Below are 21,228 nucleotides of genomic sequence, written 5' to 3'. Positions count from 1 at the left end.
TATACAGTAAGCACTTAATAAATTCTTGTTGCTAATCTCCCTAACAGGATTCTAGCTTGGGCCTGAAATCTACACCAGTACAGGATGGAACAAACACTTGAGCAAAAAACCCTTTCTCAGAGATGGTTCTTCCCCACCTCCATCATTAAAAAATGGGAGGAACCCCCCCACCCCTTTAATTTCTCCAGCTCTGCCATTCCTAAACAGTAATTCTGAGAGCAAACTAAGCTAAGCATGTCTAGTCCTTGCAAAGACGTGGGGGAAACACGAGGACTCTGTCTTCAATCATGGAACAAGCTGTCAGATAAGTGAGAGATTCCACTTTGTCTGCTCGGCCACAGAGACCTGAATGGGGAGTGCAGAGGACACGGGAATCCCCAGGAGGCGAGCGCTGATTCTAGAGAAGGCAGAACTTGAGCAATCTGATCGATCCAACAAGAAAAGAAGCTGCCTTGGCTCTGTGGTTCACGGGTGGGTCTGGTTCTCTGGAGGGCTTCAAGGCAAGGCTGGATGCCTGCTCTGAACAGGGACTGAGTTATACAGTCTCTGGGGTCCCTCCAATTCTAGAGTGATTTCCGACCCACAAAGGACCCCAAAGAGACACGATTACTCATTATAGAAGCCTCAATTTGGAGCTGGAAAGGATTTTTGTTCAGTCATTTTCAGCCGTGTCTGACTCTTCGTGACCCCATTTATGGGTTCTAAGAGAACAATATGGTCCATCCTCCCCCCTACCTTTGAAGTCATTGGGTCTGTCAAATTGCAGCTGGATCATATCTCGGTAGCGGCTGCTGCTCTGGCACAGGTTGGTGATGCCAAAGCAAAAGCATGGCAGGCACGTGGCGCTGTCCTCCTGGTAGAAATGCCCATCGGGGCAGGGACCTGTGGGGAGGAGGGCATCGGCATCAGGGCGGGTTGCCCACCCTTGGATCCATAGCCTGGGGTAGGGTGGGGTCTCGTCCTCATGAAGGACCATGGAATACAAACCCCTCATTTTACAGAGGAAGAAATGAACGGGCCCAGAGCGGCAAAGGCCCAAAGTCACAAAGGTAGGAAGGGGCAACGTTAGTATTCGAATCCAGTGCCTCCGAAGCCAGGTTTCTCCTTTATGTACTACTTCTGCTCTGACACTTACTGTCAAGTGAGATAATATATAGAAAGAACTTTACAGGGGGCAGCTAGGGGGCACAGTGGATAGAGCATCGGCCCTGGATTCAGGAGGACCTGAGTTCAAATCTGGCCTCAGACACTTGACACTTACTAGCTGTGTGGCCCTGGGCAAGTCACTTAACCCTCATTGCCCCACAAAAAAAAAAAGAAAGTACTTTACAAATCTTAAAAAACATTAATGGAAATGTTAGATATCAACAGAATGTCAGAGTTGGGTAGCCTAGGCCAGGTCACTTCATGACAGGCCTTAAAGGAAGGGGAGGGAAGGAAACGATCTTGAGCAATTAGCTAGGTGTAGAGGATGAGAGGGTGTTATAGGTGGGGGGGCCCAGCATGAGCACAGGTGAAGAGGTGGGAAGGAACTTGGCATGTACATGGAATGGTAGGGACACGGGGAGGCTGTGGAAAGAACACTGGCTTTTGAGTCGGAGGGCTTGGGGTCACAGCTGACCTCTAAAGCGGTGAGACTTTGGATCACTTTACCTTTCTAGACCTGTTTCCTCATCCAAAAAAAAATGAGGGGACTGGATTAGAAGGCTTCTGAGGTCTCTTTCAGCTCTAACTCTGATCCTATGACCTCTCTGAGCCTCAGTGCCATCATCTGTAAAATGGCCATGATAAATACTACCAATGTCACAAAGCTGATTGAAGGAAAACACTTTATAAACCCTAAAAGCTTTACAGGAAATGGAAATGAGTTGTGGGTAACACTAATGAAAGAAGAAAAGGAGAGATGCATTTATTGATCACCTACTATGTGCCAGGCATTGTGCTAAGCACTTTACAAATAATTATCTCAATCTTCACAACAGCCATGGGAGGGAGGTGCTGTGATCACCCCCATTTTCCAGATGAGAACACTGAGGCTCTGAGGGTGTGACTTGCCCAGTTACACAGTTGATAAGCATCAGTCCAGACCCAGACCCTGATCTCCAAATGTAGCTCCCTTTGCACCATCACCGGATGTGGCTTTACCTTCACGAGAGCCCCCAGGGGTGAGATTATTCTCCCTTTTTCGCCAGGGCATTTTACACTGTGGTAGAATAGGGGAGGTAGTATTCCCTGCACCCTCTGCTTGTGTCCATTCTGGATCGTTCTTGGGGACGGACTTGTGGGTGCCCAGCTGTCCTGGCTGGCACTGGTGATACAGAGTTCCCCCTGTTCCATCCATGTCCCTGGGAGATGAGCTGTCAAGGGCCCTCCCACCATCTTGGATGTGTCCCCTGCCCGCCTCATACCTCGCTGAGGGATGAGCTCCACAACACCGTCTGGGATTCCGAACACCATGCCCCGGGAGTTCATGGCCTCACAAGTGTAAGCTCCCTGGTCAGCCTCCTTCACATCCTGAATGGTCAGTGTACCCCGGCCACCCTCGCTGGTCACTGTCACCCTGGGCCATGGTACAGAGGAGCACAAAGTTCAGCCCAGGGTCTTCTGGGACCGGGGGCTCCTCCTCCCTCTCTTCATCCCCCCCTCCCCAGCCCTTGGCCCCTAGAGTCCCTGCGCCTGACAAGGAGCCTTTGCTAAACCCTCACTGTACCTGGGGTGTGAGGGGATATGGCCCCAGTTGAGCCTCCAGTTAATGATGGGAGTGGGTACCCCAATGGCCACACAGGTGAAGGTCACTGTCTGGCCTCGGGACACTTGAACTGACTCCTGGGGTGGGGTCACCACCTGGGGGGGCACTGTGGACACAGAGGGAGAGGATGCTGCAGGCAAACAGAGCGGGTGCTGAGGAGGAAGGAGCACAAGGGGCACAGAAATCGGGCCCAGGAAAATCCACAGGAAAATAGAGAAATGGGGAACCAGAGAAGGGGCAGGGGGCCCGGCAGCAGGGGAGCCAAGGCCAGAACTCATAGACAGAAGCCCCCCCCCCATCTGCTCTCAGAAGGCAGGGCCCCCTCCCTGGTGCCCTCCCCTCCCGCTGTACTCACTGCAGCCGAATTCGTCCGAACGGTCCGGGCAGTCACTCTCATCATCGCAGTGGAAGCTTGAGGGGATGCAAGTGTTGGTGGAGACGCATCGGAACTCAGTTGGTCCACACACCTCCCCTGGGAGCTTGGGGGCTGGGAGGGCACAGAAAGGGCAGTGTGGGCACAGGGGAGGTGCAGCTCAGGGGGGAGGGCCCCAGGGCCCAGGGGTGAGAAAGAGACAGAGAGGGACCCACACACACCATATCACATTGTGTCTTGTGTTAACAAGGTCACACACAACATATCACATTACACACACAACACATACAACACACACACACACACACAAGGTCATGCCCTGTCCACATCACACTATCTCGTACATGAGGTCACACAGAGAAAGCATCTCACTGAGGTCAAAAGAGTTTCTGACACAAGTCTCTCTGTCTCTGTCTCTCTCTGCTCTCTCTGCTCTCTCTCTCTCTCTCTCTCTCTCTCTCTCTCTCTCTCTGTGTCTTGTCTCTGTTTCTCTTTGTCTCTGTCTGTCTCTCTTTTTCTCTGTCTCTGTCTCTCTCTGGCTCCCTCTGTCCTCTCTGTCTCTGTCTCTCCATCTCTCTTTCTCTGTCTCTGCTTCTGTCTGTCTCTGCCTCTGTCTTGTCTCTCTTTGTCTCTGTCTCTCTCTCTGTCTCTGTCTGTCTCTCTCTCTGTTTCTGTCTCTCTGTCTCTATCTCTTTCTTCATTTTCACAGGCACAAGAATCAGAGAATTTCAGACCTGGAAAGGACCTTGATAACCATCTAATCCAACCCTTTACCAAATGGTTCCAACCAAACTCCTTTGCCAGACTGACTTCCTTGTGTAGAGACCATGACATGTCATTCCCTCAATCAGAAATCGTCCACTAAAGCTCAAGCCTTGCTCCTTGGCATTTCAGACCTGTCCCACTCTGATGCTGCCAAACGTGTCTGGCCTCCTCCCACAATACTCTCCTTCACTTTCCCGAAGCTTCCCTCGGCCCTTTGGCAGAACTCGAATGTGTTATCATGTGATATTATCAGTCAGTCAAGCAACATGCATTTATGGAGCACCCACTCTGTGCCAAGCTCTGTGCTAAGCTCTGGGGATACAAAAGCAGGCAAAAGACAGCCCTTGCCTTTGAGGAGCTCCGTCTACTAGGACAGATGATGTGTGAATGGTTTTGTACCTACAAGATATATACGGGATAACCAGGAGGTCCTCCGCCTGTGTTTCTATTTTATCATGGCAAAAAGTAGGTGCTTAATCAATGCTCATTGCTCGATTAATTGACATCCTGTGTTCTAAGACCCCTTCTGGTTCTATGCTTTCATATTTTCTGCTCTCCGGTGGTTCTTCCATGTTCTAGGCAATACTAGGGAAGCAGAAAAGGTCTGGGCAGTGTAGATGATAACAATGGGTTAGCTCGTACTGTGACTGAGTGGGGTTAGGAGAGAGCTGTCCCACACAAAACCTGAAGCTCTCTTCCTCCCCCAATTTAGGGGGTGGTCTGTGGAGTCCTCTTGGCCCCACCTGGGGAAAAGGAAGGAAAAAGGGAAGGGGGTGACTAGGCAGCTGAGGACTCACGGCAGTTTTCTTCATCGGAACGGTCCTCACAGTCAAAGTCACCATCACATCTCCAGAGCTTGAGGGCACAGCGTCTGTCTCTGCACTGGAATTCATTGGGCTCACAGGGCAAAGAGGGATCTGGGAGGTCAAAAACCAAGGGCTTTTGCAGGTGATCTCCCCCCTCCCCAAAGGCCTTTTTTTTTTTTTTTTGGTGAGGCAATTGGGGTTAAGTGACTTGCCCAAGGTCACACAGCTAGTAAGTGTTAAGTGTCTGAGGCCGGATTTGAATTCAGGTCCTCCTGAATCCAGGGCCAGTGCTCTATCCACTGTGCCACCTAGCCGCCTCCCCCCCAAAGGTCTTCTACTTGCATTGGGAGAAGAGGAGAGAGGCCTGGGGCCACCTGCTCCTCCGACCCCGCCCTATCTTACTTACCACAGTTCTCCTCGTCACTGCCATCTGTACAATCCTCTTGCCCATCACAGAGATAATTTTTAGGGATGCACTGCCCACTGCCACATGAGACTTCATTATGTGCACAGACCTTGGGTGCAAGCTGGACTTGGGCAGGTGCTGTCCATGGTATCTGTGGCATGGTTGGGGCTGGGGTCCTGGGAGGTAGCACTGTGGGTTCTGGGGGAGCAGTCTCCTCTGTAAGCGTATGACAGAGGGAAGAAATGTCAGCAAATTGGCTAGAGAGAGGCGATTGTGCTCCTGGTGCCCACTTCCTGGTCCCTTGTCACGGTCCTCTACCTTACTTATCTGGCCAACCCCTCCTAGTCCTTTCTGCCCTATTCCCCATTTCCAACAGCCTAGCCCTTACTACAGGGCACCTCCAGCCCATTCCTCATGCCCACTACCTCGACTGCTCCACACCTGAATGCTACCTCAGGCGCACTCCCATGCCTGCCAGACTCTGCTCTGTGCCTCCCCTCCCCACCACCACCCTGATGCTCACCACAATCGAGCTCATCAGACATGTCCCTGCAGTCTGGCCGCCGATCACAGCGATACTCTAGGGCTATACACTCATTGTGGGTCCGGCAGGCAAATTCTCTGTCTGTGCACACGCGGGAAGGGGGTGTCACTGCAGGAAAGAGGGAGGGATAGTCAGGCCAGACTCTGGGGAGCACGGGGCAGTGCTGGGCCATGCCTAAGTGGAGGACTTGGGGAAAGGTCCTCACCCTGCCCTTGGGGCAGACCAAGGCTTCCTAGCCCATTGGGCACCAAGTTCTCCCAGCTCTCAAGCCCCAGCAGGAATGTTCACAACCTTTTCACCTTCACAGAGATCTTTGCTTCTGTCTTATTATCCTCTTTGATATCAAGGTCGGATTTGTCACTGGTGACCGGTCCTGACTAATCCTTTCCTCCTGGGTTTTCACATCACTACACCATGATTCTCTTCCTACCTGTTAAACCCATTCTTCTCCCTCTCATTGCAGATGAACCATTCACATACAGACCCGATGCATGGGTAAGCTCCTGGCACTCTGGACCCTGTCCTCTCCTTTCTCTATCCCAGTGGTCTCATCCGCCAGATGGATTCACCTAGCATCTCTCTACAAATGACTCCCAAATCTATGTACCAGGCTCTCATCTTCCTCTTGAGCCCACATCACCAACTGTCTCCTGGATGATGTGTAGGCATCTCAGCATCATCGTGTTCAAAGGGGAGCTCATTAACTTCCCCCTTAAGCCTGGCTCTGCTCCTAGCTTTTCTTTTTTCTTTTTTGCGGTGCTATGGGGGTTAAGTGACTTGTCCAGGGTCACACAGCTAGTAAGTGTCAAGTGTCTGAGGCTGGATTTGAACTCAGGTACTCCTGAATCCAGAGCCGGTACTTTATCCACTGCGCCACCTAGCTGCCCCCCTCCTAGCTTTTCTACTTCTGCCAAAGACCCCTCCATCCTTCCAGGCTCCTGACCAAGGAGTCATCGTCGACTCCTCACACCCCATATGTAAATAAATTGTCAACTCTTGTCAATCTTCCCCCACCCCGAGACATCTCTCCCCTATATCCCTCTTCCTCCATGACAACTCCTCTGGGGCAGCCCCTCGTCACCTCCACCACAGGTCAGCCTGGTCTCTCCTCCCTCTGGCCCATTGTCCGCACAAATGCCAGAGAGGTCCCTAGAGCCCGCCTCTGTCATGTCAATCCTCTGCTCAGTAAGTGCCTCCCTCTTGTCTCAAGGACCAAATAAGCATCTCTCCCCTTGGGATTGGATGCCTGGCACAATCTGGCTCCAGCCTCTTTCCCAGGTGACTACACATTGCTCCTTCCACTTCCAGCCACTATACTTTTCCCCATATAAGATTCTATCTTCTTTCTGCCCTTGGCATAGACTTGTCTTCCATGGCTATACCTCCCTCCCTCCTCACCCCTGACTCTTAGACCCTCCAGTTTCCCTTAAGGCTTGGCTTAAGTGTCTCCTTCAAGGTCTTTCCTCATCTCCCCCGCTCCCCAATTGTTATCACCTCCACACCAAAACCAGGTCTTTATCAGGAGTATACAGTGGCCTAATGGATGAAGAGATGGCCTTGGAGTCAGGAAGAGCTGGGTTCAAGTCTCACCTCTGACCCATCCTGACTGTGTGACCCAGAACAAGCCCCCAGGCAACCCTCCAGATGCTAAGAGCCAGAGAAGCTTCCCAGGTGCTTCAGTAGAGGGAGTTTCCCCGGGTCTAGTAAAGAAAATTCTTCTATTTACTTAGAGAAACATGTGGTGTTCCCCTAGTACAATATAAACCTCTTGAAGATGGGATGGTCCTAGTTTTCTCTTTGCATTTTGAAAATCTAGCACAGGTGCCTAGCACATAGTAGCACAGGTACTTCAGAAATGCTAGATTGCCCTTGAGGGGGGAAGCTCTGGCCTATTCATCCCATGGGCCCTCACAGAGGGTCCAGCCCACTGAAACAACAACAGCAGGGAGAAAACATATTATCTTGATGTGGCACATGGGGACCTTAGGAAGCTGAGGCCCAGAGAGGTCAAGGTCCTTGCTCAAGGTCACACAGCTAGTAAGCAGAAGGCCAGAGATCTGAACCCATGGAGAGTATTCAGGGGGGGTCAAGACAAGAGCTGGTGCTGCCATATGGGAAAAGGGGAGGTTGGAGAATGGGTGCCATGGTGGTCCTGAAGAGGTATTGGGTGTGGTTGATAAAAGGGCAGAGAGGAAGTGTGGGTGCCTATGGTGGCCAGGACTCTTCCCCTGTGTAGCTCTCCTGGGTGCCCAGTGTTCATGTGCCCAGCCAGGGTTTGTAACCTAGATCCTGGTACCCACCTCTCCTCTGGCAGGGAGGGAACAGTGATGAGAGTGGGAATATTAGAGTGGGTCTAGAACAGCTTCTTGGAAAGACTGCCCCACCTGGGCTCAAGGAAAAGCAGATGTTTACCTTAGAAATGCTCTGGGGTAGCTGTGTGACCCTGGTTAAGTCGCTTAACCCCCATTGCCCCACAAAAAAAAAAAAAATTTAAAAAAGAAATGCCCGGGCAGGTGGGGGGGAGGCAGGGAACCTCCCAACAGCAGCCCACACAGCACACGGGTACATAAGGCACACACAGGACATGCCCCACCCTGCCGCCACTCCCCCGGTAATGCCCATGCCAGGCCCATGCTCCACACAGCACACGGGGCCCCTCAACACAGGACACAAGAACATGGTGTATAAGTCCCCTCCTCACGCCCTACACCACAGGCTGGAGCAAAACCCCAAGGGCCAAACAGAGGATGTGGGAGGATGTCGTGCACTTCTGACCCCCAGCTGGGTGGAAGGACCAGAGAAATGGGGTTCCCTGGTCCCCCTGCCCACACAAGCTGCTTGTGCCACTCTCACCTGGTGATGCCATGGCAACAGGAGGGGGCGGGGTTTCTGCTGTAATGGAAGAGCTGGTCAGTGACTGGCCCTCTGGGAGGGGCTGAGAGGTCCTCCCCCCAGGCTCATTGGCCTCAGGCCTCTCTGGGGGCATGGCCTCCAGCACTTGTGGGTGAATGTGCTAGCTCTGCTGGGGTACCCAGAATGCAGGTACCCAGCTAGGGTGTGGAACCTAGCTCCAGTACCCACCTCCTCTCTGGGAGATACCAGCAAGGACTCGGGAGTGGGGATATTAGTGAGTGGGGATGTCAGAGGGCTGGGCTGTCCCCCACCCACCCCAGGTTGTCTCTCTCCCACTGCCCTAGGCCCAGAGCCCAGCCTAGGGATGGAAACTTGCCTACCTGTTCCTAGGCGCCTGAACTGGAAGCCAGCTGTGGAGGTGACGTAAGAAGCGATGGAGCCACTGTCAACGACTGAGTACAGGACTTCTTGGATCTGCTTGGCGTCGGAGTTCCCCTCCGAGCCCACATCGAGCTCCACAAACACCCAGCCTTCCACCTCCCTGAGGGCGGGGGTGGGGAGAAGGTGAGGAGGGGGCTCATGGCCTTTCTCTACTCTCTCTTCCATCCAGGGCCTCTCGCCCCAGCTGGGAGGGCTTCTATCTAACACTCCCTGTGCCCAAGCTCCATCTGGGGGGTGGATGGCACCGCAAGGCTGTCCCAACAAGGAAAGAATCTCACATACATACAGTGGGGCTTAAGCCTGGCCTTCTTTTAAAAATGAAAACATGAGGGGCAGCTAGGTGGCACAGTGGATAGAGCACCGGCCCTGGAGTCAGGAGGACCTGAGTTCAAATCCGGCCTCAGACACTTAACACTTACTAGCTGTGTGACCCTGGGCAAGTCACTTAACCCCAACTGCCTCACTTAAAAAAATAAATGAAAACATGAGAGAAGAAAAGCCCACAAGGGGCCTACTCATAGTGTGGGCTTTCTCCTCTGGATGATGAAAGGATCATTGATTTTTGTTGTTTATTTATTTATTTTTGGAAAGGTAATCAGTGTTAAGTGACTCGCCCAGGATCACACAGCTTGTGTGTATCTGAGGTCAAATTTGAACTCAGGTCCTCTTGACTCCAGGGCTATGCACTGAACCACCTAGCTGCCCCAGGATCATTAATTTTCAAAACAGAAACTGGAAGAGGTTCAATGATTTATCTGCCTAGGGTCACACAGCTTGTAAAGAACCGAGGGCAGGACTTCAAATCAGGTCTTGCTGATTCCAGGTCCAGCACTCTCTGAACTCTTCGAGGTCATCTAGTCTAACACCCTCATTTTACAGATGAGGAAACTGAGGCTCAGTGTCCCTCGAAGTCCAGGATCTGAACTCAGGTCCTTGGACTCCAAATCCCATATTCTTTCCACTGTAACAGTGGGAACAACGTCAGTTCCTATTTCCCAGGACTATAGGATGTAGGCCCTAAAGGGTGGGAAGGACCAGTCAAATCACATCATTTTGTAGATGAATAGCCAGAAGTCCAAGAGGTAACGTGGGGCACAAAGAAGGGGTAGATCCTGCTCTTGATCTCCTTCCCTTCTTTTTTTTTAATTGTTTTTTTTTTTAGTGAGGCAATTGGGGTTAAGTGACTTGCCCAGGGTCACACAGCTAGTAAGTGTCAAGGGTCTGAGTTCAGATTTGAATTCAGGTCCTTCTGACTCCAGGGCCGGTGCTCTATCCACTGTGCCACCTAGCCGCCCCTCCTTCCCTTCTTTTTAATCTACTAGAGCAAATGAATCCCATCGCCTCTCCCCATGGAGCCCCCAGGACTTGAACTAGAGCTGCTATTTGTTTCTCTTGTGGCCTCCTTTAGCCACTCATGCCTCTGGTTTTCCACCACCATCTTCTCTAAGTTCTGTCCCTGCCACTAAATTATTATGTGACCTTGGGCAAGTCCTTTAACTTCTATGGCCTCAGTTTCCTCATATAAAAAGAAAAGAGTCCAGATTATTTGGAGCACTGACATTCCATGCCCTAATGTCTCTCCCAACTATAAATATTATTTCTCCTGGTCTTCTGTCATCAATCAACCAAATTCTAACAGTCTGGGTCCTAAGGGCCCTCCCAGCTCTGACATCCTGTGTTCTAAGGGCCCCCCAGCCCTGACATCCTGTGTTCTAAGGGCCTCCCAGCTCTGACATCCTGTGTTCTAAGGGCCTCCCAGCTCTGACATCCTGTGTTCTAAGGGCCCTCCCAGCTCTGACATCCTGTGTTCTAAGGGCCCTCCCAGCTCTGACATTCCATGTTCTAAGGGCCTGGGGCTCTGACATCCTGGGTTCTAAGGGCCTACCTAACTCTGACATCCTGTGTTCTAAGGGCCCTCCCAGCTCTGACATCCTGTGTTCTAAGGGCCTGGGGCTCTGACATCCTGGGTTCTAAGGCCCCTCCCAGCTCTGACATCCTGGGTTCTAAGGGTCCTCCCCACTCTAAGCATCTGGGAGTTGTGCCTTTATACCCTTCCCTCCCCATGCCCATCCATGCCCAGGGTAAGTCTTCTCACTTGATGAACACCACGCTGACAACTTGGTCTCCAGGGATCTTCAGGTATTCAGACTCCAGCTGGTGAGGGACATAGAACCATTAGCCTCCTTGCAAGCTCTCAGCCTGCCTTCACTCAAGTCCTCCTCTACACTCCCACCCCAAGCTCTCAGATACAGGGAAGGTGATTGCCGTCCTTCCTTCCTGCTTCCCCTCCCATAATGCTGCTAGGCCCAGTGCCCTCCTCTCAACCTCCAAGACCATCCCCATGCCACCGCCACCGCCCCAGACTTCTCAAGCCCTTACCGTATCCACCACCGCCTCAGACACGTCCCGGAACTCCTGTGAACTGGCATCCTCCAGCTGGGGGCTGTAGTCGATGGAGCGTGTGAAGTTCACCATGGCCCGGAAGTAGACTAGAGAGAGGAAAGAGATAGAGCAATGATAGGGTCTGGAGCTGGACCTTAGAGACAGTCCGGTTCAGCTCCACTGACGGATGAGGAAAGGAAGGCCCAAAGCCAGATCACAGGGCAGGAGGAGGGATGCAGGCTCAGCATCTCTCACTCCAAGTCTCATGCACTAGGAGGAGAGGGGTCACGTTGTGTCCCAGCCAGGCATGCCCTGGGTAAGGGCATCCAGGAGTAGAAGAGTCTGGGGGACCCTGAAGGTTACAGTCCATGGAAGGCAACGAGGTGGCACAATGGATAGAGCAATGGACCTGGGGTCAGGAAGACCTGCGTTCAAATCCTCTCTCAGGGCAGGGGGTGGGTGGGGGGATAGGTGGTGCAGTGCACGGAGCAACAACCCTGGGCTCAGGAGGACCTGAGTTTCAAATCTAACCTCAGGCACTTCGCTAGCTGTGTGACCCTGAGCAAGTAAATTGCCCACTCTCAGCCTCAGTTTCCTCTTTTGCAAACCGGGGACAACAATAGCACTTCCTTCATAGGCTTGTTGTGAGGCTCCGATGAGCTAATATATACAAACATTCTGATGATGACGATGATGAACATTCTCCCCATGGTCCTCCAGCTCCCAGGATTACCAAGTCCCCCTGGGGCAAGTGGGAGCTCTGATTGCCAGTGGGGATCAAAAGAATGGGGTCAGAGAATCAGCCCCGCACTCCCTACCTGCGCAGCCACCGCCATCTATGCAGGGACTGATAGCCAGTGTAGATCAAAGGGGGCTTCTTTTTTTCTTTCTTTCTTTTTTTTTTTTTGAGGGGCAGTGAGGGTTAAGTGACTTGCCCAGGGTCACACAGCTAGTAAGTATCAAGTATCATTTGAACTCAGGTCCTCCTGAATCCAGGGCTAATGCTTTATCTACTTTGCCACCTAGCTGCCCTTGAGAAGGGGGCTTCTTAACACATTTAGGTGTACTGGACCCCATTGGCCATCTGGTGAAGCCCAGAATAATGCTTTTTTCTGGTTTGTTTTTGGTTTTTGGTTTGCAGGGCAATGAGGGTTAAGTGATTTGCCCAGGGTCACACAGCTAATAAGTGTCAAGTGTCTGAGGCTGGATTTGAACTCAGGTCCTTCTGGATCCAGGGCTGGTGCTTTATCCACTGAGCCATCTAGCTGCCCCCAGAATAATGCTTTTAAATGCATGAAATATATAGGAAACTGATTATATGGTGAAATACATTTATCAAAATATTTGAGGAAAACCCAACAGTTCCTAGACCTCTGGGCTAGAGAGAAGGGAAGTATGGGAAGAGGAAGAAAGGGGCCAAACAAAGCCTGGGGCCACAAGGTCATCTGTGGGTTCCAAAAGAGATGAGCCCCCCCAGAAAAAAAGAAAGAAAAAGGGATGACCCCAATAGGGTAGGGAGCTGAGGAGAGGCTGATTCAGCACCTGCAGATGCAGAACCAGAAATGAGACTTGGAGGAGAGTGACTTGCCCAAGGTCACACAGTGAATAAGCGGCAGGGTTGGTAGTCAGTTTCTCTGACTCCTAAAGCAGAATCTCTAGGGTTCCAACTCCCTATCCCCAGAGGTGGGTGGGAGGGGCAGGGGGCAGAACGCCCCCAGGCCTGGGCCACAGAGGCCCCCTTGTCGGGCTGCACAAAGGCCCATTCAGTGAGGCCACTCGCCATCCCCTCCACCCGCCCCATTGGCTCTCCCCAGAACTGCCCAGTCTCTCTGCCCAGGAATGTGCCCGCTCCCCCGGGGAAGAGGGGAGGATCCAGGTCCCACAAAGCCCCTTTCTTAGCGTGGGCTGAGAAGGGTAGTGGGCAAGGAGGTGGGGAGGGAAAGCCTCTAGGATGAGGTTACTTCATCACCACCCCCTCTGGGACAAGGACAGCCACTCCCTAGGATTCCTTGACTCATAGATTTAAAGCTGGAAGGGACCTTTGAGATCAGCCAGTCTAATCCTCTGATAAAGAGGGAAACTGAGGTTCAGAGAAAGGAGATGAGTTGCTCCTGGTCACATGGCTATAATTTCATATCAATTAACCTGGCAGAACCAGGTTGTTGTTCAGTCATGTCCTACTCTCCGTGACCCCATTTGGGGTTTTCTTGGCAGAGATACTGCAGTGGTTTGCCATTTCCCTCTCCAGCTCATTTTACAGAGTTGCGTGACTTGCCCAAAGTCACCCAGCTAGTAAGTGTCAGGCTGGATTTGAACTCAGGAAGATGAGCCCAGCGCTCTATGTACCATGGCGCCACCTAGCTGTCCAACAGAGCCAGGTCTACACCCCAGGTGTTCGGACACCAGTCTATGGTGTTTTTCCCTATCCCACACTGCCTGTCTCCTTCTATCTGTATTTTTGGCACCCATTGAAGTACCTTTTTCCTTTCTTCCACCAAGACTTGTGCCTTCATCTGGGGAGGGTATGTCCAGTGTGGATGGGCCAGGCTCTGGCACTTAGAGTCTTTTGAGTGCCTGGGGCACTGAAGTGACTGAGAGCAGAAGTGACTGGTTCAAGGTCTCCCAGCCAGCAAGGGGCAGAGGTGACCTCATTTCTACTCTGAGATTTGTGTTCTTTTGCACAGTGTCCCAGACAGGCCGAGCCCAGCCACCCCAGAAGGAGCTCAAAAAGAGACAGGGCTGGAAGAGGACCCTACGTCTACACTGGAAACCAGGCCCAGGGGGTGGGCAGACTGTGGGGAGTGGTGCCCACACTCCCCACCCAAGCAAAGCAGGTGAAGTTGATGGTGGAAGCTCCCGGGTGACCGGCCAACCTCCTTATTCCATCCCTGGCAGCCGTCAGCTGACAAATGACACTCGCTGGGCACAAAGACCGGACCTCTCTGATCTGTGATCTCAACTCCGGGAGGGTGAGGGTGGGGAAGGAGAGAATAGAGCAGGGAAATGCCCTCTCCCCATGCCCTTGGACGTGGGACAGGAGGAAGCATTGTGGGAAAAACACTGGATTTGGAGAAAGAACTAGCTTCAAGTCCCTGATCTTGCCCCTCTCATCTCATCTCACTTTGCTCTGTTAAATCATGGAGTTACACTCAATGGCCCAGATCAGGTGGGGCAGGGGAATGGGGTCAGGGCTGGGACCTACCCAAGGGATAAATGGGAGTGGAGGAGAAGGAGGGAAAGGGAGGGGCAGGAACAATTGCCTTGGCTACCCAGGGTCCTCTAGGCTCAGAAGGGACAAAGAACAGGGAGAATTAAAGAAGGGAGAAACAGAGGGAAGGGGAGGCAGGGGTGGGAAAAACAAAGGAGTTTCTCATTTTCACCGTCTCTGCCTCTCTCTGTCTCTGGGTCTGTCTGTCTGCCTCTCCTCTCTGCCTCTGCTTCTCTGTGTCTGTGTCTGTCTCTCTCCATCAAATTCGGAGCTGCAGCAGGGGCTTAGAGATCCCTAACGAAAAGACTACCTTACAGAAAAGAGGGATAGGAAGAAAACGAATGGAAAACAAATACTGGACCTGGTATAAGGAGATCTTGGTGAGGAAACCTTTCCAACCGAGAGCCTGTGCTGCAATTTCCAGCCTTAGAGAGTTGGCTGGTGCACTGAAAAACGAGGTGACTTGTCTAAGGTCACGCAGCCAGGATGGGTAAGGGGTGGGGGGTGGGGGCCTGAAGGCTAGCTCTGTATCTGCTAAGCCACACTCCACCATACTTATTGAGATGAATTGAGAGAACATCCTGATTCTGAAAGGAGAACGTGCCAGGGGAGGCTAGGACCCCCTCCCAGAGCTGGAGTGGGGATGGGGGTGGTCCCTCTTGAGGCTCAATGGAGAGAAGGAAATGGAGACTACAAGGGCAAGGAGGAACTCTGTGGGCTTGGTTGTGCCGCAGCTGGGGGAGGGAGGAGGCAGGACCCCCCCCCGCCCCCCCCCCCCCGCAAGAGAGCTGCCAGTCAATGGCAGTTGTCAGGTGCTTGGAAGATGGTGGGTGGGGGGAGATTATCTTCCTCCTCTTCTAAAGAATCACCCCGATCACTGGCTCTGGCCTCTGGCTGTTCCCCAGCTGGACCCGAGGTTCCCACCCCCCTCCCCTCATACCCCAAACCGCCTCCGCCCCTGGCCTGGTTCCTGCCCTTTGCAGCTGTTTTCCCAGGAAGATTGCTGGGGGGGGGGGCGGGGAAGAGGGAGGGGGAGGGGGAAAGAGAGACTAAGGCAGAGGGGAGGGGGCCTGAGAGAGAGGGGAAGGGGAAGGGGTCTGTCTGGGAGGGGCAGGCCTTGAGAATGATGTACTTGATGCTTTCCTGGGCTCTACTGGATAAGAAGTAGAGGCACCAGAGATCCCAGAGCACAGGCTATGTTGGCGAGGAAGACCAGCCAGACTGGGCACCAAGGGAGGCTCCGCTTCTCCTCCACTGTCCCCAGACCAGGGTGCTTTTGGGCCACAGCCTCCAGACACTCCTATCACGTGGCCCTGTCCATAGCACCAAGGGCTTTCTGACCAGCAAGATGGCAGGAGGTCACTGGCCCTGCAGCCCCGAGAGGTCCCAGATCCTAATTACAGCCTTGTTGACTCTCCAGAGACCTGCTAAATGCCAGCCCCACCCACAGGAGTCAGAAGGCCAGTCTTTACACCCCAATCCACACCTAAAGCAGTGCTGATGGCAAGGGACCGATAGACAGCCTACTGTGCCCATTGAGACTGAGACTTGCTCAAGACATGAAGCCAGAAGGCCCTTGCCTGTTTCAGGTCCCCAGGAAGCCAGGAGGCTGACTCGAGAGCTTCAGTCTAACCTCATCAAGGGAGTTCCCTCCACCATGCACTGAACGGGCCTGACTGTCATCACTGCCTGGCTGGGTGCCCGGGTGCCCAGCACCCTGACCACAGAACAGCCTTTGGTCAGACGGCTCCCACCCCAGGAATGGCAGGAAATGTCTGTGGCTCCTTGGGTCTTGTTCACAGGGTTGTCCCTACCTGGGGTCCCAGACTGGCTTGGGGGAGAGGAATGAGGTAGAGACCAAGAGAAGATGCAGGGCTGTGCCCCAGAGCTCCCAGCTGGGCCTTTCCCTGGCCCCCAGTCTTAATCCAGACTCTTAGTCGTCCTGATTGCCTGGAATTCAGGGCTTAGTCCTTGGGAGTGGAGCCAGGGAGAGGGGAACAGACAGATGGACAGCTTGGCCTGTATCTGTTCCCTAGGGCAGGGAAGATGGGCTGAAACAAACACACCCCTTCTGTCCCCAAGCCCAGAGGCTGAATGCAGCTGCTTGTTTGTCAAGACTCTTTAGGATGATAGGATTTAAGACTGGGAGGGGTCCTAGAACATAGGATGTTAGAGCTGAGAGGAACCTTAGAACACAGAATGTCAGAGTTGGAAGGGGTCTTAGAATACTGAATGCCAGAGCTGGGAGGGCCCTTAGAACATAGGATGTCAGAACTGGGAAGGCCCTTAGAACACAGGATATCAGAAATGGGAAGGCCCTTAGAACACAAAATGTCAGAGTTAGAAAGGACTTTAGAACATAGAATGTCAGAGCTGGGAGGGCCCTTAGAACCCAGAATGTCAGAACTGGGAGGGCCCTTAGAACCTAGAATGTCAGAGTTAGAAAGGACCTTAGAACACAGAATGGCAGAGCTGGAAGGGGGTCTTAGAATATAGGAATGCAAGATCTGGGAGGGACCTTAGAACCAAATTCCAGTTCTTTGGACAGGGGATCCTATGCAAGGAGGAGTTGAAAGCAGACTACTCTTTTTTTTTTTTTAAGTGAGGCAATTGGGGTTAAGCGACTTGCCCAGGGTCACACAGCTAGTAAGTGTTAAGTGTCTGAGGCTGGATTTGAACTCAGGTACTCCTGAATCCAGGGCCAGTGCTCTATCCACTGTGCCATCTAGCTGCCCCGAAAGCAGACTACTCTTGCCTCATTTATCACCCCTCTTGCTCCCCCATAAGCCCAGTGGGGTAAGGGAAAGGAGAGTGGCCGGCCTCTTTCCCCCCAGCCCCAATATTCCCTGCCTCTTGTGGGAAGGTAGCAGGCCTTTCAGCCTTCAATGCTGAGCATCATACCTTTGGCCTCTGCTTGGCACTAGCTATGGGGCCAGAGCCTTGACTTCCCTGGGCCCCATCTAAAGTGGGTCCCCAGTCATCAGTCCCTTCTTGGGAAGAACATCCTCTCAGGTCAGTTTCACCTCAAGACCATCCTTTTAGTCCTGACCCCATCCCTCATGATCCCATGCCCCAGGGATGGGTGGGTCCTGACTCCAAGGGCCACCTGGAGAAGAGACCTTAGATGACTAAGGGCCTCTTGGATGTCCTTTGAGAGAAAAAGAGGGTAGAAAGAGAAAGCAAGGCTAGGCTGGGCTAGACTGGGCTGGGCTGGGCTGGGCTGGGCTGGGCTGGGCTGGGCTGGGCTGGGGGGTGGCTTACCCATCTGGAAGTCTCCACTTCCCAGGTCCCCACTGCCAAGGCCATCTGGAAGCAAGAAAGACATGGGTTAGAAGACATAAAGGCAACATTCTAGCCACAGGGGCCTGGCCCCTATTTAAAAGGGCAACTCCTCCGAGTGACATCCTCAAGAGTATTTCATTACTCCAAGGATCACAGATCAGAGAGCATCATCAATTTAAAACCATGAAAACTGAAACAGAAATGGCAATTCTCGTACTCTCCTCCCAGGTAGTTTTGAGGAAAGCACTCTGTAAACCCTAAAGGTATGGAGTGTTAGCCTTCAGATTTTGGAAGGCCTTGATTCGAATCCTGCCTGCAACACTTACTGTTTGACTGTAGGCAAGTCACTGAGGCAAATCTGGGCCTCAGTCTTCTTAGCTGTATAATGGATGATCTGTGAGGTCCCTTCCAGGTATGCAAGTATCAAAGTTAGGATCTGATCCTGCATGTCCAAGCCCAAGTGGTTTTTTTTTGTTTTTAGTGAGGCAATTGGGGTTAGGTGACTTGCCCAGGGTCACACAGCTAGTAAGTGTTATGTATCTGAGGCCGGATTTGAACTCAGGTACTCCTGACTCCAGGGCCAGTGTTCTATCCACTGCGCCACCTAGCTGCCCCCAAGCCCAAGTGTTTTTACCACGTCCTTCTGCTGCCAGATTTTTATGCCACATTTTAAAATTTCATAGGTATAAGTAACACCAGGTGAGGAAACGTTCTCCACAAATGCAGGTCGGCACCTGCTCCACCTCTTACAGCCTCAGAGGGCTTCCTGGAGGGGTCACCAGTCAGGGTCAGAGGTGGGACTGGAACTCAGGTCTTCTCTGACCCTGAAGTCAGCTCTTTATCCACTTCTCTATGTCTGCTTCTGCTTCCTACATCATGGAGCTGGAAGGGACCTCAGGGGTCACATAGTCCAACTTCCTAATCATACTAATGAAGAGATGGAGGCCCAGGGAATTTAAGTAACTTGCTCAAGGTCATGGAGGCAGTAAGTGCAAAACTGAGAGAGAATCCCTCTGGACCATAAATCCCAGGATGCCAAGCGGTTCTCAAACCCCTGTTATATAAGCATCAGAATAGTATTTGAGGGGCAGCTAGGTGGCACAGTGGATAAAGCACTGGCCATGGATTCAGAAGGACCTGAGTTCAAATCCAGCCTCAGACACTTGACACTTACTAGCTGTGTGACCCTGGGCAAGTCACTTAACCCCAATTGCCTCACCAAAAAAAAAAAAAAAAAGAATAATATTTGAACCCAGGTCCCCTTTCTGCTCTCTATCTCTGTGGTTGTCGAGCATTGACCTTCCTATGGTGTTTGAAGGCTGACAAAGTGCTTTGCTCCCATTATTCAATTTCATCCTCACAATAGCTCTGTGGGATAGGTATTAATATTGCCAGTTTACAGTTGGGGAAACTGAGTCTCAGGGAAGTCAAGTGATTTGACCAAGGCCACCCAGTAAGTAAGCTTCTGAGGCAAGATTCAAATGTCATTCTTTCCTGACTCCAAATCTTAGACTAAAGCATATAACTCTTGGTGTCCTGCCAGAGCACTAAGTTGGGGTAGCACAGGAAGGCCTAGGTCCTCTGAGAAGATATCTCACAAATACCACTTAAGTGCCCAAGAGAGGAGACCAGGGAGGCCCCCAGAGCAGGGCAGGGTTGGGGAAGCACAGACATCTAACAGACCAGAAACAGCCTCTGAGGAGGTCCTGGGAGCTTCCTGCAAGGTCAACTTCAAAGCCATAATCACAGGGCCTTTTAAATACTTTCAAATAACCAGGACATTTTGGGGTGAGGCGGGAGAAACAGCAAAGGATGGTGGGCTGAAGCCTGTGTGTAGGGTTGAGGGCTGACCCTCCAGAGCTAGAAGAAGTCTGAGACGTCACTGATGGGGCCGGGTGATGGCAGTGGGGAAGCAGTGCAAAGGACTAAACAGAAAAGCTGGATAGAGGAAGACACGGCTAGAGGCCAATACTGGGGAGAGAACTCTTTGGTCAAGTCTCGAACACCAGGCCAAGAGGGCAAGACAAAACCGAGTGCTTGGCTTGGAGTCAGGAAGAACTGGGTTTACCTCAGTTCTGCTGAACAACTCTGGACAAGTCACCTAACCTGTACATGCCTGAAGAGACTCCCTGGGACTTCTCTACCAAGTCAGAGATGGGTTGCATTGTACGTGGATGGAGGGAGTTCCCACAAAGACAAAATCATAGGTGCATACCCAAATTTGAGTATGAACTTGTCCAACTTGGGCAGTTCATTTGTGGGACTTGTTACCCCTAAGAGAAAGCACCAGCCAAAAAAAAAATGGAAAAAAATAGAAAGCCTTTTGAAAAGGTTTAAATTCTTCTTAATGGGTTACAAAGTCATTCAGTCAATCAATAAACAATCAGTCCATAAGCATTTTATTAAGCACCTACTAGATGTTCCGCACTGCACTAAGGACTGGGAATACAAAGAAAGGCAATAGACAATCCTCTCTCAAGGAGCTCACAGTCTATTGGGAGGACAACTTGAAAACAACTATGTACAAACAAGAGAGCCAGTGACCTCCCCAAAGTGACCCATATAGCAAATTGCCTTCAGATCCAGGATCTGAGCCTGGCCTCCTCTGACTCAGGATGCAGTGCTCATTACACCACACTGCCAATCAGTTTAACAGTTCCTTGGACAGGAAGGGAGACTGAGGTTTGGGCCCCAGCCTGTTCTCTTACAGCAGAATGGGGTGGAGAGGACCTGTGCTTACTATCCCACCCAGGACGGCTGGTGCAGTAGGAACCTTCTCACCCCTTGTTCCCAGCCCTTTCTCCAACCATCCCCCCTTGGCCCAACCCACTCACCTCCAGAGGCCTCATCAGCCAACAGGTCTTCATCATCAGAGAGGTCTGAGTAGTTCCATCGAGGCCGGACTGCTGTCTCCTGTTCTGCATCTTCAGGCAGTGACAATCCGTCATACGCAGTCCGACTATGGACCACCTGGAGAATACCAAAGTGTAAATCCTGGGGCCTCACTCACCTTTCTGGACTCAGAGATGGCCTGAGTGTGGGGCGGGGGGGGGGGGCTGTCCCTTCATTCCTTCATGTTCCCTTCCCCCACCCAACCCAAATCCCCCAATAACAGCCCCCAAGGGGTGGGTAGAGCAAGCTATTGCCTAGGGCATGATGCCCAATGGGCAGTACAGGCAAAGAGAGGGGGAGAAGGAGGAAAAACAACAACGATAATGACCGGACCCCTGATTGCATAAGTGCAGCAGATTTTCTCCTGCCACCTCAGGTTGGCATCATCACTGTAATTTATAGACTGAACTATCTAGTGCACGGATCACACAGCTAATTATTTTGTGTCAGAAGTAGGACCCAAACCCAGGACTTCTTGACTCTGACGCTGGCTCCTTATCCACACGCCACACCCCATTAAGAATAAT

At 52.0% G+C, this 21,228-nt stretch overlaps 1 protein-coding gene across 1 annotated transcript in view; it reads right to left on the bottom strand.

Moving 5' to 3' along the window:
- Window positions 1-21,228, bottom strand: part of HSPG2 (heparan sulfate proteoglycan 2) — a 164,218-nt gene that overhangs the window by 80,014 nt on the left and 62,976 nt on the right. Inside the window, exons 2-13 of the mRNA XM_043994717.1 lie at window positions 20,644-20,779; window positions 17,789-17,833; window positions 11,317-11,426; window positions 11,033-11,091; window positions 8,877-9,037; window positions 5,623-5,751; window positions 5,100-5,315; window positions 4,685-4,804; window positions 3,105-3,236; window positions 2,711-2,855; window positions 2,409-2,560; window positions 736-882 (exon numbers count right to left, since the gene is read on the bottom strand). Of these exons, the coding sequence (XP_043850652.1) occupies window positions 736-882; window positions 2,409-2,560; window positions 2,711-2,855; window positions 3,105-3,236; window positions 4,685-4,804; window positions 5,100-5,315; window positions 5,623-5,751; window positions 8,877-9,037; window positions 11,033-11,091; window positions 11,317-11,426; window positions 17,789-17,833; window positions 20,644-20,779 (1,552 nt within the window). The remainder of the gene's footprint in view (window positions 1-735; window positions 883-2,408; window positions 2,561-2,710; window positions 2,856-3,104; window positions 3,237-4,684; window positions 4,805-5,099; window positions 5,316-5,622; window positions 5,752-8,876; window positions 9,038-11,032; window positions 11,092-11,316; window positions 11,427-17,788; window positions 17,834-20,643; window positions 20,780-21,228) is intronic.

This window comes from Dromiciops gliroides, chromosome 3, assembly GCF_019393635.1.
Source record: "Dromiciops gliroides isolate mDroGli1 chromosome 3, mDroGli1.pri, whole genome shotgun sequence".
NCBI classification, from domain to species: Eukaryota; Metazoa; Chordata; class Mammalia; order Microbiotheria; family Microbiotheriidae; genus Dromiciops; species Dromiciops gliroides.
The sequence above is the reverse complement of the archived record's forward strand: the minus strand, read 5'-3'. Positions and strand labels throughout refer to the sequence as shown.